This window comes from Taudactylus pleione, unplaced genomic scaffold (assembly GCF_031769625.1).
Source record: "Taudactylus pleione unplaced genomic scaffold, aTauple2 ptg000127l, whole genome shotgun sequence".
Lineage (NCBI taxonomy): Eukaryota > Metazoa > Chordata > Amphibia > Anura > Myobatrachidae > Taudactylus > Taudactylus pleione.
This window is the reverse complement of record NW_028284529.1, coordinates 1,377,539-1,393,836: the sequence shown is the minus strand read 5'-3', so window position 1 is coordinate 1,393,836 and position 16,298 is coordinate 1,377,539. Positions and strand designations below refer to the sequence as shown.

Sequence of the window (16,298 nt, the reverse complement as noted above, 5' to 3'; positions counted from 1 at the left end):
ACGATTTTGGCGGATAGTCCTGCTTTTTGGGCACTGTCTCTCCAGCCCACCTGCGGACTGCAGTGTCCCACTTTGGAGGCGGTGGTTGGGAGGCCCCCTCTCGTTTAGCAGAGCAGGCGGTGAATTGATGCTCTGTGCATGCAAGCAGCGTCTATCCAGTCGGTTATGCCCAGCACTTTCCAGAGGGCTGGGCATGCCCCCAGCATGACAAAAAAGGCTTGCGGGTAAGGGATTTCTTGCAAAGACACACCCTTTGCCTCAAGGCCATGCCCTTTGCAGTGAGGCCACGCCATGTCCCTATTATACTTCCCAAAAGTTGGTAGGTATGATTAAAGCAGTAATGATACCTTTACATTTTAAATATAGAAACAAATGGTTTCAGTGGTTGCAGCAGACTAACCTTCCAATTGACTGCTTTGTTACAAAGCAGAGGACAAGACTGAACAGGAGCAGCAAGCTTCTGCAACATGTGACCTCCTCGGTACATCAGAAGAGGAGGATGGAGTGCAGTGTGCTCTACCTCCTTACTCTGCAAACTCTAGCTATAAAATTATGCAAAAGTCAGTGAGCCACAAAGTGGAGGTCTGAGAGGTATGTGGGTTTGGGGTCTGAGGAGAATGTGGGTGAGGGCTGATAAGCATGTGGATGAGGGCTGGTCAGCATGTAGGGAGGCCTATACTGTAGGTGAGTGGGTGAGATCTTATGGGCAGATGAGTGATGTCTGAGGGGCATGTGGGTACATATGGGAGGTCTGAGGGGCATTTTTGGGGTATGTGAGAAGATCTGAGTGGTATGAGAGAGATTTGAAGTGCATATGGGGTCAGATTGCATATTTGTGAATTTTGTGACAAGTAAGGGGTCTGAGGACGTGAGGTTATTTTGGAACAAGTAGGAGGTATAAATGGCATGTACAGGAATTTTGGAGCAAGTGAGGGGCATGTGCAGAAATTTGGTATGAGTGATGTGGGCGTGCTAAGGTAGTTTTTGGCTGTTTTTTATTCATGAAATTAAGGACAACGTGTGGTTTGGAGGGCCAGAGACATATGTCTTGATATATACTTAACTACCCATCACTGGATTAGACGTGCTTTAAACTTGGAGTTATAAGCGCTCAAGGGACATATAAATGCCATTTATGGGTTGCAAAACACAGGAAAAGTACCCAAAAATATGCATATAAAAGCTTATTGTAGATTTATATGTGATGTGATTTTTTCCTAAGCACAAATGATTATAGGCAGAGGACATTTATGAAAGTTAGTAAGACATGAAAGTTAGTGTGTTCATTGCTCCATTCACTTTCTTACCAAATTGTCCCTTCCCAGTTTGTTCTGAGAATTGCACCTTTGCACTGTGCCTGAGCTATTATCTCTGTTGCTTACATGAGAAAGGTGTTTAGTGCAGGGAGAGATCTCATCACTGACTGATAAATTGCTTCACAGTTTCTGGTCGTTATCAGTCAATATTGCCTACACTAGCTGTGATCGTTGTCATGTATGTATCCTGCACAGTAAGTACAGTACACTTTTTTCATCTCAGTAAGCTTATAGCCTTTTCCTTTTCTGATTTTTTTTTTCAGTTAATGAGCAACCTAAAGTCTGTGGTACTGCAACAACTTCTGCCAGAGCTGCAGAGGTGAAGCAGTGTGCGATCTCAGGGAGAGGATGACTTACTGCACACAGCTAGGGCTGCTGCTCTGGAAGAACTTCACCTACCGACGGAGGAACACAGTAAGTTTATACTTGTATAAACCCATTATGCTTTTTTCTAAGCAGTCCGATCAGCTGAAGGCGTTGATTTGTTTTGTTGAGCGTTAGGTTGTGTTAGGTTGTGTGAATTGATTTAAAATGTACCAGTGTTTTTTTTTTTTTGTTTAACTTCTGTCTATCTTGTCTTCATCTGAATGCCTGCTTTATAGCACCTCAGCCTCAGGCTCCATCTCTCTCTTTACATGCTTCACAGTTGCAGATGTTCATATTACCAGTTAACCATTTAAATGTATATAGAACCGAGTAGAACCGAGCCTGCACATCCCTAGTATATATATGTGTATATTATATATATATATATATATATATATATATATATATATATGAAATACTTCATTACGCAAATGAAATATAGAGCTCTGCAATGTAGGAGAACACTGAGTGTGTGCAGGAGAGAGAGGGAAACGTAACCCATATTGACAGTTAATTGTGCCCCAACTCCTCCTAGAGCAAGTGTGGGGGGAAAATTGAATGGTGCCACAGTCTGTTCCATATTCATCTTATTATAAAGAATTCTTTATTGTTATTTGTGTTTAAAAAAAAAAACAAATTGTGGTAAATGATGCCAGTGGAGATTGAGAGTGGTTTTCTAGTAGGTAACCTCTGCAACAGTTCTGGTACTGGTTCCAGCATTTGTTGGACTACAATTCGCAGCAAGCACTGCCCATGGGCTGCCAGTAAGGAAAAACCTTTGGCTCTCTATCTTTTGTGGATTTGGAAGAGTATAGCAGGACATGCTGGGATTTGTAGTTCCAGAACAGCAAGAGAGTCACGGGTTGCCTGCCTCCTGGTTTGCTGTCTATGCCATACTTTCGAACCTTTTGTGATAAGAAAGTCCATTTATGGCATGATGATAGCACATGTTTTATGTCTTTCTTGTGTGTTACAAAACAATTTCTGTACTGTGTGTTCACGTAACCCATTCCATTTTCATATAGAGGTAATCTGTGCAGTTTCCCTTTATTATATAGCATATCCTGCAGTGAATAATACCATACACTCCATATTTTACATGATATTAGCATTATAGGACTGACTATGATTAAAAGTAATGGATTGAAATAGTCATTACATCTACTCTTTACAGATATGCCCTTATTTGCCATCTGTTTAAAGAAGAATAAGGGGTATATTTACTAAAGGTCGATTTTAAAAACGACCTTTAGTGAATATACCCCTAAGACTGAAGCTTACCTTGACATGGCTGCATTACTCAGCACACACTTGTATTTGGTATTTATATGAGTTGTGCTGAGTGGTCATATCAATGGGTAAAGTTATGGCGTTACATGTTTAATTATCATTATTGACCATATAACATGAAGAGACAGGACCAGGGGTCAGCACCGGAAAAGTAAGCAGCAGCTTATGACTAAATTAAGGAAAGCTAATAAGTGAGATGGTCCTAAAATATACTAAACGTCATTTAGTGCAGACAAGCAATGCATTCATTAGGCGCAAATGTACCTATTTTGAACCTTTACATATAGACAAGTTCTCACTCACGTTCCTCTTTTGGGAGTCCCCCTGTATAATCACTGTGACCTAATTTGCTGTATTGTGGGGCTAACTGGGGGGCAGCGAGAACTTTAGGAAGATGTTTTCCTAGGTGGAAGTGCAGCTTTAATAATGTAATCTCATATAACCCACAAGTAACTATAGCAATAGAGGCCTGTAATATTCTACTTCATAACTTGCATTGACATATTACATTAAAGTGTGTGTGTGCGTGTGTTATGAATAAGGTATATAGTATACAAAATAAAAGAATAGTGCTTATATAATCTGAATTTAAATTGAAATAAGTAAGAATAAAGAAATTGTATTTCTGTAATATGTAGACACGACAGTGGAGATGCCATTATCCCAATATAAAAGAATTTCTTGTCTTGTAATATTACACATTGTTAATGGATGTCAGAGCTAAATTTTTCCTTGGATATGAAAATAAATATAGCAGCAGACTGAAGTCAGACACAAATAATCTATATCAGGAGACATTGTGCCAGACACTGGCTAATTTAAAATCATAGAGAAATAACACGTAGAGACATGCAGGCTTATTTAATGGAAATGTCAACCTTTGTGCAATCAATAGGCCTGTTTAACATGTTTACTTGGTTAGGTACACTCTGTAGCAGAGTGTACCTAATGGTACTTAGATGGAAAGAATCACTGCGTATATAGGGGCTCCACTGCTGTCATCTCTCAAGGTCATCGTTTTTTAAATCCCCATCTTCATACAAAAATCATACAGCAGTATTTTTCTTATTATTTTTGACCTACAGTAGACACTCAAAATTATTTATCACAAAATATTAAGGGCCCTTTTTATGAAGATGTGAAGAGCCACTTTGTCAGCGTAAAAGTTGTCAAAAGGCTCTATCACCACTTTTCTCAATTTGAGGTTTAATCTGAGATTTCTGCAGTTTCACCCTACTTTCAGTACTTTATCCCCATCCCGCTAGACCTCTAAGGGGCTGGCAACTATTAGCAGCTAGGTAGTGACATCTTGAGATGGCGCCTTGAGGTGTCTGTATAATGACAAACTTGGCAATAGGGACAAATGAAGCATCGCTGGATCCCTACCGGGTTCCACATTTATACTCGTGTGTGGACTACAGGCGAGCATGCGTATTTCATATTAACCCTTTCACGGCAGCATTAGACAATTGGCACCAGAGTAGAGGACACTGCTGAGGAGGTAGAACTCCTATATCTCACCAGATAGGTAAGTGTTGATGAATACCAGCAGTACCCGAGTAGGTTGCTGCAATACAAAATGAATAATTAGAGCACTAGGAAAAGCAATATCTCTCTGTCATGTATAGTGACATTTGAGGGAATAAGAAATTAGCATTGACAGAAATGTATCAAATAACCCAGAAAGAGCCCGTTCCTGCAAATTGTTAGAAGTGAAGTGATTATTTCACTTCTGTTTTGTGCTTATGCAGCACTATTACACATGTGCGGTGTGCTGACCACTCATGTGCGGCGGCCATTGCCGGGAAATGTCTGCCGGTAATTGTTGCAGAATGTAGCCCATAGGCTGCAGCAGTTAACACCATCTTCAGATGGCATTAGCTGGCGGTACCAAATGAGCTGGGTAAATCTGACTGTTATGCAGCCCCATAGAAAATAACCAATGGGTACTGCAGCAGGAAATGGAGGGCAAGCGGCAGATATGGAGATATCTTCTGCAATCCCTCCTTCATACATCCAGGTGATACTTGCGGGTTCCCCCTGAAAATACGTCTTTATGGGTGATCTCCTGCAGTATTGAATGATAAATAGGCCCCTAAGAAGTCATGATATTTACATTATCCCATTAAGTACTAGTTCTACTTTGTATACTGCTTCATGCCTATGTGGTGGGCACACATGCTTTAATATTGCACAATTCGCCATATACCACAACCTACAACCAGAGAATAATCCAGTCTAACTCTATAGGAAATGTGTGAAAATCTATACAAGAAAAAATTGAATGGATACTTTTCTCATCATTATATGTAATAATAATATTATACAGGTAATAATGTAATATGTTGGGGTGGTGATGCAAATTGCTTGTTGGTGTAATGCATAATCCTAGAAGCCCACCTGGGCCCTGACTGCACTGTGAAGTGCTCAGCGTTTGCTCAGGGAAACAAGCCGTGGCTTCTGAGCTACCCCGTATACGACATACTTGCTGGGCCTAACTCAGTTTCTAGGAGACCTCAGTTAAGTAAAAGAAAAGGTCTGAAATGAATTTGGCAAGAGACCGGCATATGCAGAATGCTTTTATTTTTCCTGAAAAGGTCCCCTAGAGAGATCAGACTAGCACAGTTAACCTTCACACAGGGGAATGGATGCAGTTCTTGGAATTGAATTAAAGTGAGGCCCTCTGTGCAGGATGATTTATGCAATCCCATCAGAATATTCTTACCATTAGATTTAACTTGTTAATGCTCAGTGGGCATTATTTTACTCTCCACATTCATTCTTATCTAAAATCAAATAAGGTAAAACATAATAAATATATATATATATATTTTTGTTTACAGCTGCAGCTGCTGGTTGAAGTAGCTTGGCCTCTCTTCATCTTCTTCATCCTGATCTCTGTACGACTCAACTATCCACCTTACGAACAACATGAATGTAAGTATTGGTTGGGTGCAAAGTGAACTCTGTATAACTGTCTTCATATGTAAAGGTCACACTTTCCATCCATCTGTCTGATCTTTCTCTCTCTTTCTCTCTACATTACTACTTCAGATCACAATGTGTTCATTTTGAGTAAATGTATTTTTTTAGTGTTCGATGAATGTAAAATATGTAAAATGTTTCACTCCAGAAAATGACTGACACCTGGACAAAATATGTAGTGTAAAAAAAAGAACATTCTATCTACTGTATCAGGTGAGGAGGATGCCGAAGGCAAATGTAACGTTATGTGCACATGAATACCATACCTTGGAATTTCATCAGACATATCAGTCATTTGTTATTGTGTATCTGTACTTAGGGCCTGATTTAGAGTTGGGAATAGAGTAACAAAGAGCAGGTAACTGTGTACCTTGGTAAAACCATGCTGCACTGCAGGTGGGGCAAATGTGAAATGTGCAGAGAGAGTTAAGGGACTTATCCATTACCCGACTTTGTGAACAATCCGACCAAAACAAGGAGGTTTTGGTCGTTTGTTCACAGAGTCGGGTAATGGATAGCCGCCAAGGACCAGCGATGCGTGTGCACGCTGGGTCCTTGTTGACCCTGACTATCTACGCTCGTCAGGTTTGGCATGTTCAGAGATAGGAGGTCAGGCTCCTGCACTGAATGACGTTCAGTGAACGCCATTCAGTGCGGTCACCGCACCTCGGCGACTGAAGGTCTGAACGCTAGACGTTCAGTCTTTCAGGTCGCCTAGTGGATGTGCCCCTTTAGTTTTGGGAGGGGTGTGTCAAAACTGACATCTAAATTGCAGTGAAAAAAATAAAGCTGTCCATCATTTGTAGGCTACATACAAAAGCAGCCAGTATTTACCCAGATGCAAAGAAAATGTATATTTGTACCCCTTGCATTGCGACATGGTTTGGCCAGGTGCACAATTACTTGCTCTATCTTATTCTATGCCCAAATGTAAATCAGTGTCATCCCCCTTTTTTGGGAGGGACGAGACTAGGTTCTGTGTCAGTGGACGTAGATTCCTGGCCTCTTAAGTGACCAGCATTCGGTCAGGCTGCGGGAAGCTTCAGCTCTCACAGCCTGACCAAAGGAGCAACCGGTGATCCCAGCCTGCGACGTCGGTCGCAATAATGGGCTCGCAAATGCAGTAAGAAGGTGTCTGACATCAGAGATGTACAGAATTGTACAGACGCTTATGTGTGGCTCTGCAAATCCGTCCATCTCTGAATCAGGCCCTGAGCCTGCAAAATAAACTGCAACAATTAGCAAAGTCAGTGTGATGAAAGCACAGCCAAAACAAAACTGTGTTGTTTCTATAGGGATCTCTGGTTATCTGGTACTTCTTTCCTCTGAACTCTGCTACATACTGGAAAATATAACTCTCTGCAAGACAAGTCACAGCAAGGTTTCACATTTGAGATCACTGTGACCAATGTTTGCTGCAGGCTTTTTCAGTAAAAGAATTTGTACAATTTTTACGCTTTCCATTCAGCACTGTAAGAGAATATGTCACGTTTCTGTAAGATTTCACTTTTCTTTAATATTCTGTATCTGGTTCTTTGTAGTGGACTGTGAATGATCTTTTAGCTCTTTCTATGCTGTACTGTACAGATTGCTGTTTCCTGTTGACTCTGGCACAGAACAGAGATTTCCCAACACTAAACCTTGAAAGACTACCAAAAAAAATCCCTGCTTTCCCTCTCCGTAACATTATGACCCAGTCCGAAAAGCTATTATCTGACAAAGCCACCTGCAGTGATTTAAGGTCAAGGCTTACTTGAATGTCATTTTATACCCCATAATTTTCTGCTATTCCATTATTCAAAAAGAGTAAACACACGTGGACAATAGTGTGAAATTATACTGACAAATGAAGAAAAAATTTACTAAAAAAAAAGTAAATACAGTATAAAGAATGTAAGAAAAGATTCCTACTTGAAGTGGATTTTGGTGTAAAAAAAAAAAAACAGTACAATAAAATAATAGTTTTATACTTCTAAAAATATTATTATAAGGTTCCATTATAAGCAATACCTTGCAACAATCAGCAGCTTAAACTGGGTACACACCTATACAATTTTCGCCGATCGGGTGGACGATTGTATAGGTGTGTATGCAGACCCGTTGCGTGAGTATTAACTGTTAAATGGCTTTTAACACTCCTGCAACAGTTTTGATCGGGATGTCGCATATAATGTGCTGTGTAAGGCTGGGTACACATTAGGTGATATATTGGACGATCGTTCACATTGCATAGTGTGTGCGCTCAATTGTGCGTTCACATGCATCGTTCATCGCCTCTTCAAATCTGATGTGCTGCACGTCAGATGGGATGATGTAATGAACGACACCAAGCAGAATGGAATGGCACATCGCACCATCGTACACAGCATCATGCAGTGTGTATGGACGGCCTGATATATCTTCCATCACGTTGTTTAGTTGCTAGGTGCACACATCGTGTAGTGTGTACCTAGCCTAACATTTATCAGCCCAACCTCCTGATCCCATAGAAGCCCATACACACTGAGGTATTCTAACACAGTGTATACGGTGGCTTATAGGGGGTTAAGCTGGGGACACAGTACTCGGCTGATCTGAAGCAGTTACCCGATCAGCTGAGTGCTCGCAAAGGTGTGTATCCAGCTTTAAAAGTACCATAATTAATCTGTAGTTCCATATCTATGGATTCAAATTATTATAATCCATACGTATGGAGCTACATCTTATGATGAATGTATGAATGAACAAGTATGACAATACGAGTATTGTGTCCTCACCAATTTTTTTTATGGTATTTTAGGCTATTCTGTTTGTACAAATATGAGGCTTTATCAGTCGCCAGTCACTCTGACCTGTGTAATCAGCAGGTATCAGCTGTTTGTAGAGTAAAAAAAAAATATTGCTCAAGGTTCACCATTAGCGAGGGTTATGTCAACCCATGCAATAAAGTACAATTCTTGCCTGTTATCTGTTAACTGCTTTTCCTTTAAAATGATTTCATGTAAATTATATTAAATATCTCACGGTTGCTTCTATTTTATAAGTGCAATCAAGGCAAAATCTGGTAAATGTCATACTGTCATCTACTGTCTGACAGGCTTATGAGTTATTTGATCTTTTAAGAGATAGTTTTAAAGCAATGGGGCCTATTCATCATCACTTAATTTCTACAAAAGCAGGTGAAAATTAACATTTTCAGGCCATTCATTAAGTAGGTAATGCAGGAGACATCACAGATATCTCCTGCTTACCTTCCACTCCCGTAATGGCCCGCTGTCCCCATACACTAGTATGGGGATAGAATTGATTGCAGGAGCATTTGCCATAATGGCGAATGCTCCCGCTACCCACTGCTTACCTATAGGAAGGAGTCCCAGTTTGCGAAGATGATTCCTTTCAGATCCCTCCGCCCCTGTCCAGCTCCTTCCGCTGGATGTCGGGGCTCTTGTGCACACTAGTGTCCTGTAGGTCACGCATGTGCACTAGTTTCACTGCTTCGAAAGGAGCAGTGAAACACTTCGGGGAGGCAGGTGATTTTTAGATCAGCCGTCTCTGCGGCGCAGCAATGATGAATTTTATACTGGGATTCTTACCTTATGGGACCCAAGACAGATGGTGATCATTCTACTTGTGGTCTATCCTTTTAATTCCCTTTTACAAAACTCCTGTACACTGGCAGCTAAAACATTATTTATTATTAAAATAATAATAATGTTTAATTTATAGACAACTGAAAAAGTATTTTGCTCATACACCCCTCCACAGCCATTTGAATGTGGCGAATAAAATAGATTTTATGCTAAGGAATAAAAAAAAGAAATACATTATAATTTTATAGTCCTGTGCTGTTATTTCCAGACATTATCTGAGTCCAGCTCCAAGATAAGGATTAGTTTAGAACCCCTGATCTTGTGTATCTTGCAGTGCAGGAAGATACTGTTTTTCCTCCAGACAGAACGTGTCTTTTTTAATATTCATAAATCTTTTCTTATTGTGTCCTGATTACTAAAATTTGTTGCATAAACATGTAATTTAATGTGAAATTATACACCTTTATTGTGCCATAACTGCTTTCTGCTGCTGACAGATTATTTACAGACCAGCTAACTGAACATTGCAACTGTGCAAAGAAGCCAGAGGACAATGCTTTCATCCCAGCATCAGGCAGGGATTCACACAGTGCATATAGGTGTCTGTATATAGCTGCAAGTGGAAAGAAACCAGCATGACACTATCAGATGCAAACTTATATAAAGAGACATCTATAAAACTCCTGGGTTGACTGTATATAAATAGATATGTCCTCGCACATCCAAGCATTTTTGCTTCAGATGCGCCAAATAGTCCCTCTTTGTATTTATAACTGTCCATGCAGAAGCGCCCTGCACTTACTACAGGTGTGAGCTGATGTGCAACTTAGTGCCTTAGTTAGTCTTTAGGTTGCAGGGGCTACTAAGACAATATGGGTCCTTCTAGTAGGCTTCATCCTTTCTTGGTGCTCTAAATCCTTCCATGCTGAATCGCAGAATGTCCTGCACACCTGACATCTTTGGCATGACACTAGGGGCAGAACTATGGGAGACAATGGAAGCGCCTGGCACCAGGCGCCAGCACTGTAGGGGCACCTCCTCCATTGCCCACAATATATTCACCCCACTTAGGGCTGTAAATATGTACCCGGATAGTACTGTCACGGTCGACGAATCCCTTTTTTTTAGGGGGGGGCACCAAATAATAACTTGCCTCTGGGCGTCTGGGATGAACTTACGCCACTGCATGACACTGTACTAAACACAAATACTTCAAGCTATTTCCTTCATAAATAGTTTTAGAATTACACTCAGTGCAGACAAAGGAATGTTTTGATTGGTCTTTTGCTCATACTGCCATTTTAATGTGGCAAATTAAATTGTTTTTGACTTAACTTTGATCCGAAACCCAGAATTTCAACATGGGTGTGCTACAGTCCCTTTCTCAATGTGGGCAGCCCGGGGTATTCACTCTGTGACATGTCTGGTAGATTCTAATCTTAGGAGCCCTCTCACGTTCCATCAGGCGGTTGACAAATTTGAGTTTCTATCCTGTTTTCCTTTTGCTTACTACCAAGTACAACATTATATAAGACAGGTCACCAAATATTTTTCTGATAAAGACTGGGTTAACAATTTAGATGCGTTAATGTCGGTTCCCCCACACACATGCAAGGCGATATCCCATCACTACTTATTTTTGCGAGAGAGTTTGGATTACGAAACTCTTCACACAGGTCTGCCCTTATGGTCACCCCAATTCCCTCAACTCACGCCTGATATACTGCTCAAGAATTTATATGACTCCTGTCGACTTATCTCTGCTAGTTCTTATCAGGAACTATTTTTAAATGTTTATCACAGAACATATATTAGTACACACCGTAGTTTCCTGATAGGATCCTCGACCTCACATGCATGCCCCCGTTGTGGGGAAGACAACGCAGATATTTTTCACTGTCTGTGGTCCTGCCCCCTGATTAGAGTTTTTTGGCTAAGGGTTCGTAAATTCGCTCTGGATACTTTAGTTAATTTTGTGCCATTTGATCCTATATGGGCAATATTGGGTATTTTCCCCCAAGACCAACGTATCACAAAGGGTTGTCGCACACTATTGTTGGTAATTAGCGCAGCCGCTAAGAAAACTATGTTACAGGTTTGGATTCAACCAGGCACTCCTCCCTTTTCATTATTTAAAGAAATGTTATTTTATTTGTTCCAAATGGACTGGGTGGAGGCTTCTTTGGACAAAGAATCCAAGATGGCTACATTCTTTGAAATATGGGAAATCTATATTTTTACACTTCCAGTAGTTACACAACAAATTCTTCTCAAATGTTTTTCTTCTTCCTCATCGTACCTTCTACGTTTGCTGGATAATGATCCCCAGTGGCTCAATAGTGGGATCCCACACAGTGCATCCTTCACATATATTACTTATACTACTTATATTACTTATATTTTCATTATTTTGCTATTAACATTTTGTATCATATATATACCCTGATATCTTGTTAAACCAAATTGATGATGTTTGCTATTATGTATCCACAAACCTATTTTTGACTTACTGTTGAATTGAACTGTTTGTGTTTATGTCTCTGATTCAATAAAAAGAATAAAAAAAAAAAAATTGTGACTGACTAGCTCCTGAGTCCTATAACTTTTGCCCACTAATGCGGCTGTACATTTAAGACTCTACCACTGTTTGGAAACTCCTTTGTGTCAGGAGGGCACTGTATAAATTGGGTCTCCAAATAGGCAAACAGGGTGTAGGGTTGTTGTTTTCCCTGCACATCTTGCCACTGCTTCATTTTGGCAACACAATGGCACAGAAAATTCCCAATAGTTGTTATCCCGAGACCTGAAAGTCGTTCTCAAATGCTCAAGTGTTACAAACGTACTTAACGGATTGAAACTTATTTGTGTCTGTGTTTATAATTACTGCTTCCTACAAGATGCATATACAAAGTACATCTTGAATAGTTTAAGTTCATGTCTTGTAACGTTTGCTAATGTGCAGAAGGTTTTCAGTAGAGTGATTTGATTTTATATGCAAACATTTTCCTGTTTCAAAGGCCTGCAGCGGACTCCATGTTAATGAGGTCCAGGCTGTTCCAGCTGTGTCACCATTAGGCGATCTGACATGTTGATTCACGGTACAGCTAGTCTCCAGAGGGGTTATTTATCTTTCTAAGTAGGGCATTTTATGCACAACATTTTTTGTTTATCTTTTAGCTTATTCTGTGTTATTCTTCCAACAGGTCATTTTCCAAACAAGGCAATGCCATCTGCTGGGACATTGCCGTGGGTGCAGGGTATTATTTGCAATGCCAATAATCCGTGTTTCCGATATCCGACACCAGGGGAGTCTCCAGGAGTGGTTGGCAATTTTAATAGGTCTATGTAAGTTAATTTGCATTCCTATTGGTTTATTAATTCATTACTTTTAAATAACTATGTTAATATATGCATAAACTATTATAACAAATGTCAGTATAAAGAGTGAGTTCTGATGTCATCACTTCCATTCTAGTGTCATAGTTTCAGTGTACATGAGGACATAGCATCTGTTGTAGGGAGTACTGCATAGTCTGCTGAGAACTATATGAATATTAGGTGCCAATTCAACTTTCTGTAACCTGCATAAAAGCATTTGGCATACAGCCTTTATCCACATAATTTGCAGTAGGAAGTGCATTATCCCTTTATAATATTAATACTATTAATCCATGTATTGAAGTAGATTTGTGCTGTGTTAAATGTGTTAGAACACTTAGGAGATAGCACAGGGAATTTGAAAAAATAAGTCACAAGAGCACATCGGCATATACATCAAGTGCAAGTAACCAGGCTGCTCAACATAGTATTCAACATTTCCTAATTGCTGAGACAAATGTATAGGCCACTAGGCAGTGTACCTATTTGGCAAATAGTTAATCAATTACTAATGACTTTTACTAAGCTTGTAAAACTGATAAATGAAAATGGCATCTTATATAGCATGGCTGATGGGTACTATGAAAGCAGTAGATTGGAAAGAAAAGTATAATCAATGAACTATCAGCAAGTGAGGTTGAGCACCTCTTTGCTGGGCATACACGGCAAGATAAAATGTCTGTCAGATGTCCGCGGCATACACTGTGAGAGAAATCTCACAGTGTATAGCCCGACATCCGTGCTCCGCCCCCAGGGGAGGAGACATTTCCCTGTTCCTTCCATGGGAAGGAACACAGGAAATGTCTGTCTGTCGGCCGCGCTGGGCATACACTGCCCGATGCGGCCGACAGTTACCGGGTAAATATCGTATCGGACGGGCATGCTGGACAATCCAGCATGCCCGACCGAGCAATATTTAACCCTCGGTCGCTCCCCCCACGCTACAATTATCGCGGCGATCCGCCGATATCGGGCGGATCGTCCCGATAATTGCAGCGTGTATGGCCAGCATAGATGCAGGAGTCAATTCTGTGTTGTGTAACTGAAGATAATTCATTAAATATTTTGAAGTGTATAATTCCTGATAGTGAGACACTTAAACACATTTCTTATATAAGTCGTATTTACTCTTAATGCTTTCATGATCATTTTAGAGTTTCTCGCTTGTTCTCTGATGCAAGGAAGTTGCTGCTATACAGTCACAAAGACACCAGTGGGAAGGACTTACACAAATTTCTGGGGAGTTTGCATAGATACCGGGGTACAGGTAAGAAATTAATTGCAGTAAAAATATTAATATTTGTAATTTATTTACTGCCTGCTATATGGGCATGGTGTCTACATGACGACTGGACAGTTGTCAGCCTAGAATGCCATGGCTCATTCAATCAACTGGATGTGAACAAAAAAAACATAAGACGTGTTAATTTAAAAACCTCTTTAAGTGCTCTGGCCTGAAAAGTAGATTAAGCAGGGTGCCGCAGAGATGAAATGCAGGATCTCAGTGATTGGACACCAGCAGTTTTGCTATTGGAAAGAGAGCAATTTTCCCCAAAACTAGCAAGGAACCTGGAATTGGCGTTAAGACAGCTGTCTCTAATTTTACCCCTATTACTTGTGCTTATCTTAGATGGACTTGAGTCCATTGTAGTTTTAGCATGTTCGTAGTTTTATATTTCAACAACTGTATAGTGTTATACTTGCTTTATTAATAGTTGCACAATTTTTTAATTTGTATTTATATTATACTGTGTGTACTTTTTTGTGTACCACTGTATGTAGTGTTGTGTGATAACAATATTGTGTTGGGTCTATTTATCAAACAAAAATATTGTATTATGTAAAAATCGGTGTTTCTTGTACAAATCGTAATTATGTAATGGTGTTTAATAGCACTTGGGTTATTTGTAGTGGTGTACAATCTGGTCCTGGTCAGAGATCACTGCTTCCTCAAGTTTTGTCCAACAATGTGATATATGAATAGATAAATGACTAATGTTCACAGCACATCATAAGTTTTAATGTTGTAGCTTAAGGTCAGACTCAGTCTTGCTGACTGTCTTCCTTTATCAACTTTTGATAAACAGTTTACACAATGTGCATACAGTACAGTGTGCTATCTGTACCGAGCAAAGGGCTTTTGCTGCAATGATATAAGTTATAGAACTACAGTGTCATTCAGTCTGGCTTGTGCTTTAGTAGATCTGTAAATAACCTTTTGCTTTCAGCTCTTATTGTGTGTTACAATTTGAGCTGTTTTAAGGTATCTTATAAGCAATACAAGTTTTGTATACAGCAATATAGTATGTATTTCATATCATGTATTTGCAAATCTCAGCAAAGATTATTTTTTCTACGGCATCTTAAAAAATTCAATCTCCTCTGCTATAATCGAGTCAGTGCTATGTTTCTCTGTTATAGTTTGGTTTGGTTCAGCAACTGAAAAAGATAGGCTAAGGCTTCAAAGAGTTGTTAGAACCGCCGAAAGGATTATTGGGGTAGATCTCTCTTCAGTGCAGGAATTGTATTTGTCTAGGGTGAGGAAGCGGGCAATAAATATTGTGAGGGACCAGTCGCATCCTGGTTTTTACCTGTTTAAACTACTTCCGTCAGGCAGGCGTTATAGGGCATTGCCTGTAAAAACTTCTAGACACCAAAATAGCTTTTTTCCGCAGGCTATTCTCTTGTTGAATAATTAAAGGTAGGGTTTGCACAATTTTTTGTGGTAGTATCTTAAATAGGGCATACTTCTTTTATTATTTGTTACTTATGTATTGTCTTATGTTTTATGACTGGATTGTAAATCGTCATTCCATGTGAGCTCGTGGCGTGCAGCAAACCGGAGCTACATTCCGGTTATACAGCTGTATACTTGGCCAATAAAGATGATTCTGATTCTGATGTATATTTTGTTGTGCCTGTTACATAATAACACAAGACTCAGTGCATTATTACAAGCAGATTTTAGAACAAAGCTGGGTACACACCTGTACAATCGTAGGGCTGTTCTTTCGATTTCTGACCCATTCATGTGATATCTTAAGAGTGTGTCCACACCTTCCATCAAGTTTTCTCTGAAGAAAACTGGTAGCATCGAAAGATAAGGTTTTCTGTGCAGTTAATTTTTTATCTGATTCGATGGTCTAAAATTGGACAAAAAGTGTAGTGTTACGCACTGCTGACTGTTCTGTCTAATGCTTCTGCCCATACAGCTCCAGCAGCAGCACCACCTTTGTGTCTTTTCAGCACATATTTTAGACTTTATATTGTATAGGTGTGTACAAGCGTATGAGTACGGAATGTAGTCAATATTCCGGCGTGTGGGATTCCGGCGCTTAGAATACCTGTCAGAATGCCGTCGCCTGCATCCCGGAGGTAATAATCAGGGTTAGGG

General features: G+C 39.9%; 1 protein-coding gene across 2 annotated transcripts in view; it reads left to right on the top strand.

The window, feature by feature from the left end:
• ABCA1 (ATP binding cassette subfamily A member 1) overlaps window positions 1-16,298 on the top strand; it is a 117,771-nt gene that overhangs the window by 31,947 nt on the left and 69,526 nt on the right. Inside the window, exons 2-5 of one of the 2 annotated variants that reach the window (XM_088472591.1) lie at window positions 1,580-1,730; window positions 5,816-5,909; window positions 12,730-12,871; window positions 14,059-14,171. In XM_088472591.1, the coding sequence (XP_088328717.1) occupies window positions 1,665-1,730; window positions 5,816-5,909; window positions 12,730-12,871; window positions 14,059-14,171 (415 nt within the window). In that variant the 5' untranslated portion in view covers window positions 1,580-1,664. Of the gene's footprint in view, window positions 1-1,579; window positions 1,731-5,815; window positions 5,910-12,729; window positions 12,872-14,058; window positions 14,172-16,298 lie in introns of those variants that run through there. The other variant, XM_088472592.1, reaches the window with a different exon arrangement.